The sequence below is a fragment of the Beta vulgaris genome, chromosome 1, assembly GCF_026745355.1.
Source record: "Beta vulgaris subsp. vulgaris cultivar EL10 chromosome 1, EL10.2, whole genome shotgun sequence".
In the NCBI taxonomy this organism is placed as follows: Eukaryota; Viridiplantae; Streptophyta; class Magnoliopsida; order Caryophyllales; family Amaranthaceae; genus Beta; species Beta vulgaris.
This window is the reverse complement of record NC_079202.1, coordinates 47004945-47025008: the sequence shown is the minus strand read 5'-3', so window position 1 is coordinate 47025008 and position 20064 is coordinate 47004945. Positions and strand designations below refer to the sequence as shown.

Here is a 20064-nt window from a genome sequence, read left to right as displayed (position 1 = left end):
TCCACAATAATTCATGAATGTAGTGTATACATGACTCATCTGTCCTATGGGTGATTACAAGGAAGATATATGTTTGATTTTAACAATTGTAGGGTAGTTAATAATTATCTAGCTGAGTGCTCTTCATTACTTGAGGACAAGGATCATCTGTATCCTCGTAGTTTTACTGCTCTCAGCAACCTTTGGGTGCAATAGACTTGCTTCTTGTAACGCTTAGGCTTTGATCTCATTTTTTGTTACCTAGTTCCAGTTGTTATGTGAAATTATCACTGTAGGACAGGGTAATTCCTACTTTGTACAAATGCTTTTTTCTGGTTCCAAAATATATTGATTCTTATTGGGAGAAAATTAGGGTGCTCTTTTTCTTATTGGAGAAACTTCAAATCTGCAATGGAACAAAAAATGATAAAATTAGTGGTTAAACCTTATACATTTTCTCCTTGGGGTATGTGCTGAATTGATCTAGTGGGGTTGCCGCCTTCCGTTTATCAAGGACACAGATGATCTTTGTCCAGATTAGGCAGGAGTACTGTTGACAGAATTTGCATCTGTCAACAGTATTTTTCTTATTCTATTATCTTGCTGAAGTTTATTATCTGTCCCCTTGCCTATGTGTCTCTGTGCACTCTGTAACCCTTCCATCCTATCCCTGTCACCCATGACTTTGTCCTACCCTTTCTTCTGGACTCTGTTCATTGTATTATTAATTTTTCCTTTTTATTTGTTAGGTGATCTCTTTTTTCAGCCTGATTGATTAAATATGTGGTTTAGGACTTTAGGTTATACTGAATTGATTTGAGCATTATTACTGGACATTGTTGATCAGGAAGGAGATTTTGGAGAGTATCCATTTATATTTAGCAAAAAAGTATATCAGACTGTGTGTTAATATCTGTCTTGCTTGGCCTTTGCTCCTGGAAACCTTTGCTGATCAAAATGATTTTTTTTATATTACTTAACTTCGAGATCTTCTGGATTCTTTTGTTTGATGCATATGTTGCCTATCTAAAATTCTTTTTGTTGTCACATGATTATTTGCACTATAGTTTGCTGGTTTGTGCTGATTGAGCATCTGCTGGACTACCTTTTCCTTGGTTTTTCTCCCCTTCTTTGATACTGGGGCCATTATGAAGGAATAGAGCTTTAGCATTGCCTTTTGAGAACTTCATTTGGCTTTGTTGAGATTCAGAGGAGACTACAATGCATCGTCAGTTTGGACGGCTACTTATCATATGCCGATGATTTGTACAACACGATTTGAAATGTAAATTAGCGGGAGTACCCCAGTATCAATTTCTCAATGCTCCTACATGTTTTCCCTCCAAGTTGGTCAGATTTCGTGCTTTCCACCTTGAAGAAGTTTCAGTTTTAACCAATCAAGAAACTGAGTTCCAAGAACTAAATGATTCGAAAGAGCAAACTATCAACATTGATAAGATTGCTTTAAAGGCTCAGAACTTGGTCAAAATTCTCAAATAGCTCAACTAAAGTATTCAACTCTGATAGTGGGACTTTCTTTAAGTGAGAATCTTGTCCTTGATGTTCTTAGACGACTTCAATCTGATTGGAAGTCAGCATTTCAATTCTTCAGCTGGGTGTCTAATAATCCAAGTGGGTCTTTCCTAGGGATTAAGGCTTACAATGAAATGCTTGGAATACTGGCAAGGCAAAGCGGTTTAACGAACTCGACCAATTATTTGACGATATGTTTAAAGAGGAATCGTGAATGAGAGGTCATATGGGATTGTGGTTCATCGATATGCTGCTGCTCATAAGATTGATGATGCAATTGACTTCTTCTATAAGAGGAAGCAGTATGAGCTTAAGGTTGATTTAATTGCTTTCCAAACACTTCTTATGTCTTTGTGCCGGTACAAGCATGTTGAGGCTGCTGAATTTTTGTTCATTCAAAGAAAGGTGAGTTTCAGTATGATACCAAGACTTGGAATATTATTCTTAATGGATGGTGTGTGTTAGGCAATATACGTAAACAAAAGATTTTGGAATGAGATCATCCGTTCTAGGTGTAGACCCGACAAAATCACATATGGGACTTTCATAAACGCACTATGCAAGTCCGGAAAAATTAGTACAGCGGTGAAGTTGTTACATGCGATGTGGCAGAAGGGTTGCAACCCTGATGTCGTAATATGTAACAGTGTCATTGACGGGCTGTGCTTTAAGAAAAGTATACCTGAAGCAATTCAGATAATGCGTGAGATGAATGAGAAAGATTGTGAACCTGATGTGGTTACTTACAACTGTCTTATTAAGCACTTGTGTAAGATTCGAAGGATGAATATAGTGTTCCAGTTCTTGGATGAAATGGAGAAGAAAGGAGGGAATGTTTCCCCAAATTCTAGAACATATAGTCACTTGTTGACATCTGCAAAGAGTCTAGAGGAAGTTCAGAGTCTGCTAGAAAGAATGAAATCAAATGGATGTGAGATGACAGGTGACTTGCATAATTTGCTACTTAAGCTGTATATGAATTGGGATAATGAGAAACTGGTTCAATCAACTTGGGAGCAAATGTCCAACGATGGTATGGGACCTGATCAGCGATCTTACACGATAATGATCCATGGTCGGTATGACCAAGGGAGAATAGTAGAGGCGTTGGATTATTTCAAAGAAATGACTTCAAAGGGAATGATGCCGGAGCCAAGGACGAACTTGTTGTTTGATGCATGAAAATGAAGATGAGCGTGAAAGGTGTCGAATAATCTAGCAAATACCATATTGTCTGCCAATGTCTGGATAGACGAAAGTTGCTGAACATTGCTTAGGACTTTGTTGCTTATAACCATCCTCTGATATATGACTGTTAGGTTTTAGTTAGTTAATTAGGTCTCTGTATATTAAGGTGGATCTAAAGATTCTTAGGTACAATTTTATAGGCCTGTTTAATCATCAAATAGTAAAATGGTTTTTCCACCACATATCTCCGACAAATCGAAAAATTCACCATATACCCCCAATGTGTTTCAGATATTCACCATATACCTATGAGTTTCCGAAAACGTTCACCAAATGCATTTTTCTAATGGACGTTAACTTGCCTTTTGTGTTGTTTACAATTTTGTCATTATTTACCCTTAATTTGGTTCCCTAATCCTAACCCACCACCCCTCCATATGCTACCCCCAGCGTAGCCCCAACCCTTTTCCCCTCCCCTCCATCCCCCGCAACCCCCCAACAGACAACCCACCCACCATCACGCAGACCCCCCAACTGCAACTCCTCCCCTTCGATTTCCCCAGCCCCATCCATCCCCTTAATTTTCCCAGACAGCCACCACCAAACAGACCTTAACGATGTTGCATCAAACCCCCAGCCCCCAACTTCCCTCCCCTCCCATCCACCCCGCAACCCCTCCCCACACACAAACAACCCATCCACCACACAGAGACCCCCAGCCGCCACCCTCGCAACCCGAAACCCCTCCCTTTCGATTTCCCCAGCCACCCGCCACCAAGCAAAACCTTAACCCTATTGTAGTAAGAAATTGAAGGGGAGGGGGACTCGACAACAAGAAATTGAAGGGGGAGGGACGATGTGGCAAGGACATCGAAGGGTGGGGGAACGGTAAGAGACTGCGGGGGGTTCCGGAGGTGGAGGTGGAGGGGAGGGGCGGTGGGTTAGGGTTAGAGTTAGGGGTCAGGGTTAGGGGTTGCGTTTAGGGGTTAATAATGACTATTGTAAAAACGCAAATGACAAGATAACATTCGTTAGAAAATGGTTTTTGCCTTTTTGGTGAACATTTTCGAAACTCATGGGTATATGGTGAATATCTGAAACATCGGGGTATATGGTAAATTTTACAATTTGCCAGGGGTATATGGTTAAAAAATCGTTAGTAAAAACTCAAAAAGTTGAAAGGAAAAATTTCATAAAAGTACCTTTATAACCAAGTTTTTTTCAAAAAACTATCTTTTAAAAATTTTCTTTAATTTCAAAATACTACCTTATATAACAAATTTCTTTCAATATACCACCATTTATGATTTAACCTCTTAATGATGTTTAACCACCAATAATGGGGGTCACCACAAAATGCTTATCACTCCCCCCTCTACTTTCCCTCGTCTTTTTCCGCTGCGCATGCCCCGGCCACCAGTAGCAACCCTTAAGGCGACGATCGTTTAATGATTAATAATAACTATAAACATAAAATGGTAGTATATTGAAAAAATTGTTATATAAGGTAGTTTTTTAAAGGAAAAAAAGTTTAAAAGGTAGTTTTTTTGAAAAAAAAGGTCATAAAAGGCCGCTTTTTGAAAAAAATGGTTATAAAAGGTTGTTTTTTTTATTAAAAAAAAAATTCCATATTGAAAATATACATGGGAAAATGTTAAGCATTTTATATACTAACACTTGTTTTCATGTACTATTAGTTTTTTAAAAAATATGGTTACGTAAAGAATTATCTCTATAAAACTATGTCACAAATGGTAGACGCTCTTGTAGAATGATGCATGATTCAATGTACAAACAAGGGATATGCTATATTGTTAGATTTAGTTCATTATTATCCTAGTTATATATTTATGTGAACTATACATGGGGAAAGATTTAGCATTTTATGTACTAACACTTGTTTTCATATACATTTAGATTTTTTAAAAAATATGGTTACATAAAGAATTATCTTCTCAAAACTAGGTCAGAATGGTAGATGCTCCCATAGAATGATGCATGATTCAGCATACAAACGAGGAATATGCTATATTGTTAGATTTGGTACGTTATTATCCTAGTTATATAGTTGGGGCATTTTATTTGATCAATTTAGATGGTATTTCGTTTAATATAAATTGTAGATGTCGTACGCCTTTCGATTAATGAAATTTATATTTCCCTTTAAACAAAGTTAGAAATATAGTCAAAATAGATATGTGAATTGTATAGAAGCTAAACCATTGCAAGTAAATTATGATGAAAGGAGTTTAAATTGTTGATTTTTCTAAAAATATCGTTTTTAATTTAAATGAAATGGATTTTAAAATAGTAACCTAATGGCGGTGTTGCTGTAAACATGAAGGGAGGTTATAAGTTATTGTTATATCAAATTAATTACAAACTAAACCTTGTCATAATATTCGTTTTACCCTTTTTGTTTTCTCATGTATAATAAACAAATTGGTGTATGTTGCAAAAGATATAACTTCTTTAATTTGATTAATGAAATTCATAACTTCTACGTGTAAAAAGTCTTGCATTCAAGCATTGGTTACACCTTTTTCACTCTTTTATTGGGACTTATCTTTTTGGCCAATAATAATAACACAAAATTACTCCCTCCATTTCCTAAAGATCTTCCCACTTACTATTCCTATAGATACCAAGGAAAATCAAGTTGTGTGGGGCATGATGTGAGTAAAGTAGGAGAGAGAAAGGGGTTAAATAAATATAACAAAGAAAAGGGGTTAAAGTAGGAGAAAGAAATAGAGTAAAATTGAATTAATAATGTAATGATGGACCATATGATAGTGACATGAGAGGGTAAATAAGGAAATTTGTTTTGCCAAATAAGGAATAAAGCAAAAGAGGGAAAATCTTTTGGAGACACCCTTAAACGGAAAGAGGGAAGATCTTTAGGAAACGGATGGAGTATAACACAACATGGTATTTAGAGTATTTGATAATATATAGAGGTCATGTGTTTAAAACTCGTGTCTAGTATTTATAATAAGACATCCCAAACATATCAGCAAATTATGACGTGGCACCATGTTATTGCTGAGAAAAGGTGACATGTCGGAAACACTATCAAGAATTAACTTGTCATCATATAAAGATCCACAAAGAATGGTTTAAGAGTTCTACCTCAATCTAGATTTTGCGTACAACTGGACATGAAATCTTATATGATTTTAAACTCTATTCAAATTAGTTAGAATTGAAATATTATACAAGAAATTAATCTGACTCGAGATTGACTTAGCCAAATTATTATCATATAAAAAAAACATAAACGACCAATACTGGCCTTAACATTTATAATACCCTCACAAAGTAGTAGTAGTATACTTGTAATCTTATATAATTCTCTTTCTTGTTTTTTTTGAGAGAATTATCTTTCTTGTTAAACATATATACTCATCGTCTTAAAAATTTATAATTAATTTTTAGCCAATTGATTTATTTTATATTTTCTTTAATCTTGAACTTAGCCTACTTTTACTTAATTAGATCTTTATTATCATGTTCTTCTAATATTTCAATTTCAACATATTCACCACTCTCAAAGATCATAGACTTAAATTTTACTTGAATCCAAATCATATGACCCAAAACCAACCTTAATCCTAATCCAAAAGGAAGACAAAATCAAATCAAACTCGACTTAGTACAAACAGACCAACTTTGATTCGTACGGAGTATACCCTAAATTCTCTTACCCCAAGTCCAACCTTGTGAAGTTTTGTTGAAAAAAACCCGGTAGTATAATACCGAATCGGGTATCGATTGCCTTTTATGGTCTACAAGTACCCGATAACCCGCATTTAAGGTTCTTTGTTTGAGACTTAGGGTTCCTTAACATTTCCTACTTCCTCCACTTCCTTCAATTTTACTGCTAAAATCGTAGCGCCACCAGAAAACCCCTTCTTCTCTTTCTTTATCTCTACTCTCTCTCTCTTCGAATCTTTCTCTGAAACTCACAATCACTCAATTAAAACCCAGGTTACTTTCTTCTCTTTCTTAATAGTAATCCTTTTGTTCTTGATTTTATTTAATTTCTAGCTTCTTTGTTTTTCTTTTGTGTTTCTTTAATTTGAGATCAATAGATAACAGTTTTAAATTTGCGGGCAACCTATAAAGTTGGAAGCTTTTTAGCATGAATTTTTAATTTGGATTAGGGTTTTGCGTTTGTTTGTGTAGTTTTTAAGTTCATGTAGTTGGTTCTTGTGGATCAAGGTTTTTCAAGTTGTTTGTTGTTTGTTTTTAGCGTAGTTGGCAACTGTTGATAACTTAACTCTTTTAAGTAAATGGTTTCTCTATGATGTGTTTTTAATACAGCACGTTTAGTGGGTGTGAGCTGAGGGAGGTTGAGGTGGAACGATCTTTGAGATGTTAGTACTATGTGCTTAATTGTTTTTTTTTTTTTTGTTATAGTTTGTTGATAAGAATTGGAGGGATGCTTAATACGATTACGCTTGATAGACGTGTTCACTGTCGGAAAGATTTTGAGATGTTAGTACTATGTGTTTGTTTGTTTTTTGTTTTGTAGTTTGTTGATAAGAATTGGAGATGCTTAATAGGATTACTTGCGATAGACGTGTTGAGGTTGTCTTACATCGAATATGATTTTGATGTTTTGTTGTTTTGGTTCGTTATCAGTATAATGAATGGCCATATATCTTCAAAAGATGGTTTGGTGGTTTGGCAGCATTGGTTTGGTGTGCAAGTAAATATGGTTCGCTTTGGGAAGAAATAGAAATAGCTGGTGAATTGTATATGGGTTCTTTGACACTTCTGGAATAATAGATATTGTTGTTTAGACTTGCCTCAACCTAGGAAGTACATGGCTTTGTGTGAGATTATATACCGCCAATGAAATTTGGTTAATTTGTGGATATTCCCAGATGTCGGAGTAATGGTAAACATACTTAATTTAGTAGATTTCTTGCATATGCTGTGAAGATGTCTTGACTCCTTTTGTATACAGCTTGATTTTCGAGGATCTTGTAAAATACTCGCAGCAATGTTTTGAGTTGAGATTCTGCAGTTTCCTCTTCTAACTTGATGTAGAGAAGTGAGAAACATTTTTACTGGAAGATTTGTTAAATGTGGCAATCCAAAAATATCCTTGAATTTCAACAACTTACTTTTAGATTTTGAAGGCAACTAGAAGCTTAAATTTTGTCTTTCAGCTTACCATTTATAGTGCAAGTAACATTGCATTTTACTTACTGTTCAACTGTCTCCCCAAAATGGTGGAATACATTTTAAACAAAGTTTCATGAAGCCTTATTCTGTTTTTTAAATTTACAATTCGTAAGGGTAAAAAGGCAGCAATTGCTGGTCTGTCACAAGCAATGAAGTTGGCTATTTTGAGGCGATATTTTACAAAAATGTCAACAGAGCTACTGTTGAATCATAGAGCACAGGATCATTTATATACAGTTTTGTTGGTGGATTTTTTTGTGAGATGGTTAATTGTGTGATTATCTATGCATCTTTCTTCCTATTACTATATAGTACTAATCATATTCTAGAATTTTAGTATCTTTGTAATAAGAAATTACTTATGTTCTTGGATGCATGTTCAGATCATCTTAAACAATGATATTTAGTAAAAATAAGTAGTTCAATTTAAACCAAATAAGTGGGTTGAGTAAAAATCAGTGAAGTGACTAGGGCCATAGTGTCTGTCTCCTTGCTCTGTGTGCATCAGAATCTGTTTGCCACATCGTATTGTTGTCTAAGTTATTATCAACCTCCTTTTCATCAACAGCCCAGTTAATCGCAGAAGAGAAATGTTCTGTGAAGTAAAATTGTCCCAAAGCAGGTTGTTAAATATTTAGAACAGTAGTTGGTGAGATATACATCACTAGAGCTTCAGGTTTAAGTGATGTAGTGCCCAAAGCCACATTTACTAGTGTACGGCAAGATATAATCTACCCATAAGGCCATAATAACTGTTAATGACCTTTGATAGGTGATGAATAAGCCTGCCATGATAATTGCAAGAGCCCCTTGGATTCGCTAATTACTATGTATGTTCTCACAGAAAGCTTCCTGTTGGTTGGCTGGATTGACCTAGTTGACCTTGCAAGGAGTCCCTAACATTTAGTGCTTAACCTGTGATTTTTGGATATACTTCTTAATAGAAACACATTTAAAAATGAATATGATCCAAGAGTATAAGCAAGGGTAAGCCAACATTTCATGAAAGAATCTGATGGAAGACAAATTGATCACTTGTGTTTGTTTGTAGTTATTGCTCTTTTCACATCGACCTGCAGGATCTAAACTCAGTATCTATGTGAAACTATAGTGCTAATGCTTTTCTTTACTGTGAAAGGGCTTGTACAAAATGATGTTGTTGATTTCCTTGATTCATGTCATATTATGCAACTTCAATTGGACTTTTTTTGCATCTCCTTGAATTAATACATTGTACTCGGACTTTGTTTGATGGATAATTCCATGTTGGTTTGCATCCTCACCCCTGTTGGTTGGTTTTTAATAAATGGCCGGTAGGTCCACTTGATGGTTGCTTCAACATTTTAGGCCCCAGCAATTTTCTTTTATGTGCAGCCTAGGCATGGGCTAATTCTCTACAAAAGATGGTGAGGTTAGGGTTGTTAGTTGCAAATACCTGAGAGGAACACTATATTGGCATCTTTAAGGAGTAATAAATTTTCAAGTATAACTAGGCTAGTAGATTTTACTATTATTGTTTGAGTGTTATTATCTGAACATTGTTGTTTCAAGTGGAGACTGAGTGTATCCATTTATACGTACTAACATCTGTCAGGTAGTGTCTTTACATCCATGTTGCCGTACCTTTGCTCCTAGGAACTTTTTCTGATTTACTAGACTTTCTTGTATAATCTTTAGCTGTCAAGATCATTCAGATATTTTTGTTTATGCATTTTTGCTGATCTAGATTTCTAAATTTTTTGCTCATGAATGGTTTTTTTTGCAGATTGCCGTTTGCTGTTTGTGCTACTTGAGTAATCTTTGGACTACTATTCCTTGGTTTCACCACCCTTATTTTTGTTCTGGGCCCTTATTAAGAAATAATGGCCCAGCAAGTGAGTATTGTACGACGCATATCCTATACACAAGAGCTTGAAGAGGGAAGCCGCTCATGTTTCTTCAAATTGTCTCCCTTTCAAGGTGTCAAAGTTTGAACCTGCAGGCCATTCTTTTCACTCTGCTGCACTTAGACTTTCTGGTTACTGTGAAGAAGATTCAGACAAGGATGATCAGAGTGTATCAAGTGATAAAGAACCTACTTTTGTCCTTCTTTTGAGTCTATAGTGGTAAGAGTAAGAAGAAATCTGGATTGATGGTAAACAACAGGATCATTATGCATTGTTGGCTTGGCACATTTGAGATACCTTGCGACGAGAGCAGATAAAGAAATTATCGTGATGTGCTTTGAAATATCATCCTGACAAACAAGCTGCCCTCCTTCTGGCAGAAGCAACTGAAGCTGCAAAACAAGTAAAGAAAGATGAAATTGAAAATCATTTCAAGGCCATTCAAGAATCTTATGAGGTGTTAATGGACCCTCTGAAACGAAGAATTTATGACTCGACTAGAATTTGATGATGAGATCCCCACTGACTGTGCACCACAGGACTTCTATAAAGTTTTTGGTCCTGCTTTTATGAGAAATAGTCGCTGGTCTGTTAACCAACCTGCCCCTTCATTAGGAGATGATAATTCTTCATTTGACGAGGTTGATAAAATTCTACAATTTCTGGTATGCCTTCAAAAGCTGAGAGAATTTCCACATGCAGATGAATTTGACATTGAGCAAGCAGAATCTCGTGATCATAAAAGTGGATGGAACGACAGAATGCAAAGCTCACAGGAAAGCTAGAAAAGAAGAATATGCCCGTGTACTTCTCTTGTTGACAATGCTTATAAAAAGATCCAAGATTGTTAAGCGAAAAGAATTTGGAAAGCCGAGAAGAAGCGGAAAAAGGAAGCCAAATTCTTAGCAAAGAAGTTGCAAGACGAAGAAGCTGCACGAGCTGCTGAAGAGGAGAAGCGTAAGAAAGAGGAGGAAGATAGAAAAGCTGCTGAAGCTGCTTCGCTTCAGAAGAAAGCAAAGAGAAGGAAAAGAAGCTCCTGCGCAAAGACGAACCGTCTTCGATCACTTCTGCTCAAGTTGCATCTGACTATGTGTTGACATTTCTGAGATGATGTAGAAAGTCTTTGTATGTCACTTAACATGGAGCGGCTCAAGGAACTGTGTGATAGGATTGAGGGGGAGCAAAAAGACGATCAAGTTAAAAGTCTCAAAGAATCACTTGGCGGTGAAGTCAATGGGGAGGAAAAGCCAAATCCAAATCAGAATCCAAATCCTAAGCCAAATCCCGCCCAAACTGGTGCAGCAAAATCTAATGGAATCATGACATCATCAAGTAGCCACGAAAAGAAAGAGAAACCTTGGGCTAAGGAAGAAATAGATCTCTTGAGAAAAGGTATGCAGAAATTCCCAAAAGGTACGTCGCGGAGGTGGGAGGTTATATCGGAGTATATTGGTACTGGAAGATCAGTGGAAGATATTCTAAAGGCGACCAAAACAGTTCTTCTCCAGAAGCCGGATTCTTCCAAGGCATTTGATTCATTCCTCGAGAAAAGAAAACCAGCAGCATCTATCTCATCACCACTTAGTACTAGGGAAGAGGTTCAAGGTGTTGCAATTGTGAATGGGGGGCCTGATACTACGAGTTCAACCCCTAAAGATCCTCCGAATGTTTCTTCATCAAGCGGCAGTGATACCCAACAAGAGTCAGCAGAAGTCGCAGCAACAGATAACCTTGCTTCTTTGTCATTATCTGATCAGGATGTGTGGTCTTCTGTCCAAGAGAGAGCCCTTGTTCAGGCTCTAAAAACATTTCCCAAGGAAACACCTCAGCGTTGGGAGCGAGTAGCAGCTGCTGTTCCAGGGAAAACTGTGAACCAATGCAAGAAGAAATTTGCTTCACTCAAGGAGACTTTCAGAAACAAGAAAACTGCTGGTTAAGAAAGGTTTGGTTTGAAATTTAACACACATCACAATATAATTTTGATCCAACAATATGCTTTTATGCAATTAGTTTTGCCGGGGGAAACTACGTACATAAAGAGTGAAGACTGAGGACGTCACTTGGTGGATCACGTGGCTGCCTTGCTGGTACAACCAATAGTACGTAATTTTTTGACAGATTTAAGCGATTCTTTGTAAGATTCATCCATCTACGTTAACTTACAGAGCCGCTGATCATATATTGTACTTTCAATTTCTAGTTAACTTATATTCGTCGTTTTATTTGAATGAAAAAAGGAGTTATGATCTCATATTGCTTTGAGTTTGAATCTAGAAAGAGTGATGAGAGTAGGAATATGCAAAACTTAAGGAAGGTCATCAATCTGCATTACAAATTAAACGCACATGCTATACCTTAGGCCAATTTAGAACATGGGAAATGCAGGTCAAAAGATTGGGGAGCAGTCCGAAGAAGTTCTTGATTGAGATTCAATTGCTGGTCTCGGTTAACAAAGTTGATATTTGGATTATTTTTTTTCCAAATACAACCCTTTAAAGTGGTTACTTTATTAAGCCTTTTCATTTCGATGTATTCTATTGCAGCCTCAAATAAATTAAATTTTTCAAGATGTAGTTCAAATTCGACCTATTTTCATGCCTTTTGGGCTAATTTAAAAGTTTTTGATTTATTTGAGGTTGCAATTGAATAGATTGAAATGCAAAGGCTGTAATTAACAAAGTGGTAACTTTACAGGAATGTATTTGGCAAAAAATTCTTGATATCTATATTATCTCTGTTACATCGAAGTTGAAATTATAGTTTATTGGGGTGGTATCTTTTTGATGACCTCTTGATTATGTTCTCTTTTGAATACAAGAACAGAAAAGCAAACTAGGTGGACTATTTGAACCTTTGAAGGTCTAGAGCCCGATAGTTTTTTAGTTTTTGGGACAAGGAGTGTAATCTCCAAAAGAAATTGCAACTTCTGTTATAAAAGGGAAGGAACTCCAACCTAGCACTAGTGGAAAAATACGCAAGGGCTGCGGTCAAAACAGTTCTAAGGACTGCATTTTTGGCTAACAATCCTTCAACAAAAAGGAAGGGTTGTAGTTTTTGACCACATTTACTTGAAGGTCTGCGATTTTCCCTAAACCGTAGCCCTTTATTATCAAAAGGGTTGCGTTTGTTCATAAACCGCAACCCTTCTTATATAGAAGGGCTGTTGTTTATGCCCAAAACCGCAGTCCTTTTACAATTTTTTTTTGAAACAATACCCACACCTTGTTACGCCAACACCCTCTGCTGCCAACCCACCCCACACCCATAAACCATCCACCTGCCCAACCACATACCACCTCCCACACCTCACCCCACCCCACCACTGCTCACCCACACACCACCAGACCACCTTGTGCCCACCTCCCACAACCTCCTGCCCACTAGAGATGTAAATGGATCAGGTTCGGGGCGGGTGGAGCATCACCCGCATCCATCACCCGCTACTATCCGCACCACCCGATCCATCCATCACCTAGAAAAATCACCACCCGAATCCATCCATCCATTTACTTTCGGGTGAACGGATGGATCGGGTTATAATCGGGTGAAATTACCTCAAAATAATGCTAACCATAAAATTTCAGAAAAATAAAGTTTCAACCGACAAAATCATTGATCCACAACCACAATTCAAATTAATTTCAAAATCACACTAATTCGCATACAAAAATTAGGAAAATTAAGTTGGGCATTGGGCTTTTAGATTTGGACATTTAGTTGGGCCTTGAGGATTGGACCTAAAAAATATTTTTTTTTTTAATAAACAGGTGATGGGTCGGATTAACGGGTCGGGTGATGGATGAAAATTGTCTACCCGAATCCAATCCATCACCCGCATCCGTTAATCCGTCACCCGTTCACCATCCGTTTAAACCGGGGTTTTCACCCGTCCATTAAGACGGATGGACTGGGTGACTGGATGGTCCACTGGATATTGCCATCTCTACTGCCCACCCACATACCACCTCCTGCAGCCCTCTGCCCACCTCCCACACCCCTCTGCCCACCTCCCACAACCCCTGCACACACACCTTCCCACCCTATGCCCACCTCCTAGCCCAGCCTAACACCCACCGTGGCAATCCCTTCCCCCCACCGAACACCTCCCTTTAAAAAAAAAAAAAATCAAAATGCAATAAAAAAAATTGTAAATAACTTTAAATATATTGAATTAATGTATAAAGTACATAGAATTGATAAAAGTGTAAATATTATTAGGAAAATAAAAATCCTCCCAAAATGTTCATAAGCAATCGTCACAAAGGTAAATCGTCAACTTATCCCAAACTTCATTTAATTCCTCCATGGTGAAGCGCTTCAAACTTTTGTTCATATAACTTTGCAAAACAACCAAGAAATAAAACACATAATATAAGAATTCAATCATTTACCGTAGTTAATAGTTCAAAAAAATTACATATACCTTCCCGAAATTCAACCAACAATAAATTGAGGGTTAAAAATATACACTCTAGTTATATTATAACTTATATAGTCATATTCATAAAAAAAATTGGAGTTGATGGCTCAAAATCTAATACTTGGATGCGAAAATGCCAAAATAGGCCTAAAATCACATTTACGTTCCTGAAATTCGACCAACAACTAACGCAAGTATAAAAATCTACACAATAGTTATATTATAACTCATATATCATGTTCAAAAAGAATTTGGGGTTAAATGACTCGAGAAGTACAAATTGGACGCGAATCGGCCAAAATAGGCCTAAAATCACATTTATGTTCCTGAAATTCGACCAACAACTAATGCAAACCTAAAACTTTACACACTAGTTATATTATAACTCATATTATCATGTTCAAAAAGAATTCGGGGTTAAATGACTCGAAAAGTACAAATTGGATGCGAAACGGAAAAAATAGGCCTAAAATCACATTTACGTTCCCGAAATCCGACTAACAACAAATGCAAGCCTAAAAATCTACACACTAGTTATATTATACCTCATATTGTCATGTTAAAAAAGAATTTGTAGTTAAATGACTCGAGAAGTACAAATTGGACGCAAATCGGCCAAAATAGGCTTAAAATCACATCTACGTTCCCAAAATTCGACCAACAACAAATGTAAGCCTAAAAATCTACGTACTGGTTCAAAAATAAATTGGGGCTAAATGGCTAGAAATCTAATAATTGGACGCGAAAATGCCAAAATAGGCAAGTGTGCAGGGGTGGGGGTGGGGGTGGGGTGGGTAGGAGGTTGGGGTAGGTGGGCAGAGGTGTGCAGGGGTAGGGAGGTGGGCAGAGGTTGGCGGAGGTGGGTGTGGGGTGGGGTGGGGTGTAGGAGGGGTGTGGTGGGCAGGGATGTGGGTGTGCAGAGGGTCTGTGTGGGCAGGGGTGTGCATAGGTGGGGAGGTGTGGGTGGGAAATTAAAAACATCTCAAATTTGCATAGAGTTTCAACTACTCTGGCCTGTAAGGAATCGAGAATCGACGGATCTAGGACTTTGCTGCATATTGTATGGAAAAATGAATAAAGTTACGTAATTGTGTGCCTCACATGCTTTGGAAGTATCCCACAAATTGCTATCGGTAAGAATACTTGCATCATGACATGACAATCGTGAGATTTCATACTCGATAACTTCAACTCACCATTTAAGGTAACAAATCGCTTCATATTCGATGAGTAGCCAGTTGGAACCTTAATTACATTTAACGACTTGAAAAAAATCCGTTTCTTATCCGAATCCTCCACCTTCTGTTTTCTTTTCCGAGTTTCCTAATCAACCCTTTCATCCACTACTGTCTTCTTCCTTCCGTCCCTTTTTCTGAGCCCACAACTCTGATTGAAGCCCCTGTTTTTTCAAGTAATGTCATGACGCCTTAACATCTTTTGTTTTGCCCGGAATATTCATAAGTGTCGCAAGAATAGCATCACAAACATTCTTTTTTGGATGTTAGTATTCGATGGACATTTGATGCCATTATCCACATTGCAGTTGCTTTGATGTAAAAAAAAAAAAAAACATAGTAATTTCTTTTTTTCTTCAATAAATAAAGTATTTTTTTTGGGTGGTCCGCGTTAAGATATACTTCTTCCGTTCCATAATAAGTGAAACACTTACTATTTTAGAACGTTTCATAATAAGTGAAACATACCTTAAATGGAAAAAAGAAAGTGACAAAATGACAAGAGTACCCATCATAAACTTGTGTAATTTGCTTTTCTCTCTCCTACTTTTAATAACATAAAAGGGTATTTTACGACTTTTTGGCTTTTGAAAGTGATATTTATTAAATCTTGTGCCCAATGCCTATGTTTCACTTATTATGGAACGGAGGAAGTATATTTTAAAGGTAAGAATAAAAATATACCATATAAACAAAGTTTCATACGAAACCTTGTTCTTTATTCTTGAAACAGGACCTCATTGCTATGAAGCACGGGTACTTCCCCGGAGTGCCGTTTCCCGTACCGGGGACGGATACGGGACGGATACGCCGGAAAAACGTCCCCGTGACGACTCTTGATTGGTGGGGACGTCGGATTTAGTAGGGGACGGCTAGGGTGGTTGATGGGGACGTTTTGGAGACGGATCTTGTAGCTTTAAGACGTACCCATTCTGCCATGGTCGGATTTCTTTAAGCTTTTGGCCGGAAAGTCATGGTTTGTCAATAATCAGTAGCCATGCGTTGAGTTTGAAGGAGAAGGGAGGAGAGAGAGGAGAGAGGAAAAATATCACGTGATATCATTATAAAAAAAAGTTGTTTGGCTGCCAGCTATATTGCACCTTTTCTTTTCTTATTTTTACCGAGTTCTTTTTTTCTTTTTAATAAATAATGAATTGCCCCTTCTTTTCTCCTTTGGCACGTGGTATAGTGGCTGAATTCCCCCCTTTTTTTTTTGACCGGTTCTTCTTCTCAAATTTTTTAGTTTATGGCTTTATGCCAGCTTTCATTATAAACTACAACAAAAAGATAAATGTTAAAAAAAAGTGAAGTAATATTTTTCTAGATATACTTTGACAGTTTAATTCATTAAAAATAAACTATTTTTTTCCAGATTAAATTTTTATTTTATTTTTTGCCGAATCCATGCCGTACCTGTTTTTTGAAAATTTGATTTTGCCGTTTTCCGTCCCCGCACCCGTACCAGTATCCGTTCCCGTATCCGTTTCCGTGCCACCTAGCCTCATTGGCATGTAAAAGGTAATAAACCTCGGGGTAAATAGATAGGCGTAAATAAAGAAAATGCAGTAGCATACTGTCTAGAAAAGAAGTAGAGCTTTAATCACCAAAAGTATTTGAGCATCCTCAAAGAAACAAAGATCCATAAGAATGTTACTCTCCAGGTTCAAAAAGATACTAATCTAGCAGGTCTCACTAACTCAAAATTGCCAGAAACATATAGAAAATATCTCATGATGAGGACTACCCAAAGCAACCACAATGATTAAACCGAAAGACACAAGACAGGATCAACCTATGCTGCTTCAGATGGTCGCTTGGTAACAGCAGATAGCTTAGATCTCCTCTTTGCCAAACTCTCACTTCGCCTCTCTCTCTGCTCCTTCAACCTTGAAGCAAGAAGCTTTTGGTACTCAGCCGCATCAGATTTGGCCTTGGCGATCTTCTTCTTCTTCAAAGCAATTCTTCTGCGCTTCCTTTGGAGGGTCAAGGGAGTAACCAAACGTTGGATCTTGGGTGCCTTGCTCACATTCTTGCCTGTCAATTTAACAAGTATGATATTAGATAACAAGGGGGAGTGCAAGAAACCAAATCTTACATCCTGAACAGAAGATGATCAAAAAGACTCATACCAGTTTTGCTGGTGAAGTTCCTTCGGTATGTGTTAACATACTTGCGGACATCATCCTCCTTGGAAAGGTTGAAAAGCTTGCGGATCTTGGATGCCCTCTTGGGACCCCTCATCCTTGGCTTCTCAGTGTCGGTGAGACCGGGAAGATCCTTTTCACCCTTCTTAACAATAACTAAGTTCAAAACAGACAAGTCTTGGCTAACAATGCACCCACGGACGGACTTTCTACGACGCTCTCCATCACGTCTTCCGTGACCACGGAAGCAGCTTGTTCCTACATATCAATAATAGATATTAACTCACAGAATAATTCACACATAAATATACCACAATGAAGATCATCCACTAGTAAGCAACAATTTCAAAGATTATGCATAGGCCACATACATACTTAAATATCAAAAGATGAAGAATAAACACGGAAAACAAAGAGTAGAGGTTATAAACCTCTGTGGAGCAATAGGCGGACTCTCCCTGGAGTTAGCACACCCTGTTTCATGGGGAAACCTTGCTTGTCACATCCTCCCATGATCTTGAAGACGTAGCCCTTGAATTCCTGCATAAGGAAATTGTAATTCACCATTAGTCTTCCAGAGTTGATACAAAATAAACATCAAACAAAATGAATTCATTGCACTAAAAGAACAAGGATTCACCTCTCCGAGAGCATCTCCACTGACTTCTTGGGAGATCCTCTTGTCATAGAAAACTCGGCTGTTGAATATAGAAGGTTTAGATCAAGCTTATTCACAAATAAAGAAAAGGTACTAGTGCTTCATAATAATTCTATAAATCACTATATTTTCAGTAATTGATACAAGTCATGAGTGCAAATACTAAAGAATACATGAAAATGTATAATAAAGACAACATGAAAAACCGCCTCAAGCAAAAGGTTAACTAAAGAGCATGTGTGTTAAATATATGAGAGCCTGAGTGCACAAAGCCACAGAGAATAAAGGCAATGATGCAAGCATTGGTTAGCTCAAATTGGTATTGGCAACGTAAAGGGCTAAAAGCACCATCTGCTCAATGAGCAAAGCACCCCAGCAATGCTTAACAATTGCCTAAAAGTTTGTAGAGTGGATAGTATTACTTAACAATTACCCCAACTAATTGATGCATCTTAGGGTTTATAAAATAAAAGAGTGTTCTGAGATACATCCCCTTCGTAGCTGTCCAAACACTTAAATCTAGTTCAATCATGAATGCACCAATTGGTAGATGGTGCACTAGTGTTTCTACCAAAACGCAGCCTAAAAACATAAAATGCGTGAAAGTAATGTACATTAGGGTTCTCCAATAAAAATGTGAAACTAATATACATCAAGTGTTCCCGAATGAACATCGATCTCGACGATTCTCCTTTGTTGAGCTTTATCTTTATGTTTTTTAGTTTGTTTATTGCAAATATTTCTTTGTTCATTGTGTTTTCTTTGTCGGTTCCATCTAATTTGCGTGAATACACAACATCACAAACTATAGCTTATAACACCCCGCAACTCCAATCTGTCAACGTGATCAGTAATAAATCCCAGCAAATTCATATAAATTAAGCCTACCAATGATAGGAAAACATTACATAAATTGGACGATCGAGATAACAGAGAAAATTAATCCTTGCAACGCGCCCTTAAATATATCTAAACAAACCCTTCAATTTCCTCCAAATTCCCTTAATTGAAACAAAATCTTCAAATATTAATCACATCTATCAAAACTTCATTTTATCTACATGTAATAGTTGCAAACTTTACACACCAAGCATCCAAATCAAACATTAAAAAAACAATAAAGATTAAATCTTTCCAGCTCACAATACCCATAAAAAAGAAGCAACAAAATCAAAACCCATCAAAAGAAAAAACTGAGAAAATGTTAGAGAAAACTTACAGTTTCTGTTCATCATCGATCTCGAGCTTCTTCTGGCACCCTGTAGTAGGGTTCGCGATATTGCACTGTAAAACCCAATAAACAAAATTAACTAAGAGTTTGAAAAATCATAAAAAAAACTCAGAAACATTGAATCATAATTCATAAAGATATGAACTTGAACAATCAGAGAAAACCCAGAAAGTATAGAAGAGAAAAAAAAACAAACCTTCATGTTTGCAGAAGGAGAAGAGAGAGTGAAATTCCCGGCGGGGCGAAGAGAGATAAATGAGAATGTTAGGGTTTGTGGCTGCCGTTTTGTGAAAAGAGAGAAATAAGAATTATTTTTCTTTGATACTTGGGCTGTTAGATTGGCCGCTGACGCTGAAGCAGTTGGGCTTGGCCCAAATCTAGAGTATTTATTCAAAATATAAACCGGTGATACGGGTTGTTTACATGTTAACTAGAATTTTTTTGCACGCGATGCGTGTTTGATTTTTTTTCAAACAAAAACTCAATTTTTTCGGCATAAGAGTCAAAATTTGAACATTAGACATACGAAGTATAATTGCTTTTAGTTGCAAAATTTGATTGGTTTAGTTTATGTCACTTAAGTCTCTCACCATTCTT

The 20064-nt window shown here is 37.1% G+C and overlaps 1 protein-coding gene and 2 pseudogenes across 1 annotated transcript; 2 read left to right on the top strand and 1 right to left on the bottom strand.

Annotated features, from left to right (window-relative positions):
- The first annotated feature begins 1051 nt into the window (after window positions 1-1051).
- Window positions 1052-2940, top strand: LOC125492343 (putative pentatricopeptide repeat-containing protein At3g15200; annotated as a pseudogene).
- Window positions 2941-6411: 3471 nt separating this feature from the next.
- Window positions 6412-12030, top strand: LOC104892147 (uncharacterized; annotated as a pseudogene).
- Window positions 12031-17012: 4982 nt separating this feature from the next.
- LOC104892167 (40S ribosomal protein S6-1) lies at window positions 17013-19822 on the bottom strand. The gene is made up of 6 exons (XM_010678010.4): window positions 19664-19822; window positions 19456-19520; window positions 18219-18276; window positions 18010-18118; window positions 17564-17836; window positions 17013-17468 (listed from the first exon to the last, which is right to left on the bottom strand). Exons 1-6 carry the CDS (start codon window positions 19667-19669, stop codon window positions 17227-17229), a joined length of 753 nt encoding a protein of 250 aa, XP_010676312.1. The 5' UTR covers window positions 19670-19822; the 3' UTR covers window positions 17013-17226.
- Between the last annotated feature and the right edge of the window lie 242 nt (window positions 19823-20064).

Excerpts from the sequence above, each read along its gene's own strand:
- LOC104892167 (XM_010678010.4), bottom strand. Across the intron at positions 18,119-18,218 it reads GTGGAGATGCTCTCGGAGAG|GAATTCAAGGGCTACGTCTT; the intron begins GTGAATCCTTGT and ends TTCCTTATGCAG. Across the intron at positions 17,469-17,563 it reads GAACTTCACCAGCAAAACTG|GCAAGAATGTGAGCAAGGCA; the intron begins GTATGAGTCTTT and ends TTAAATTGACAG.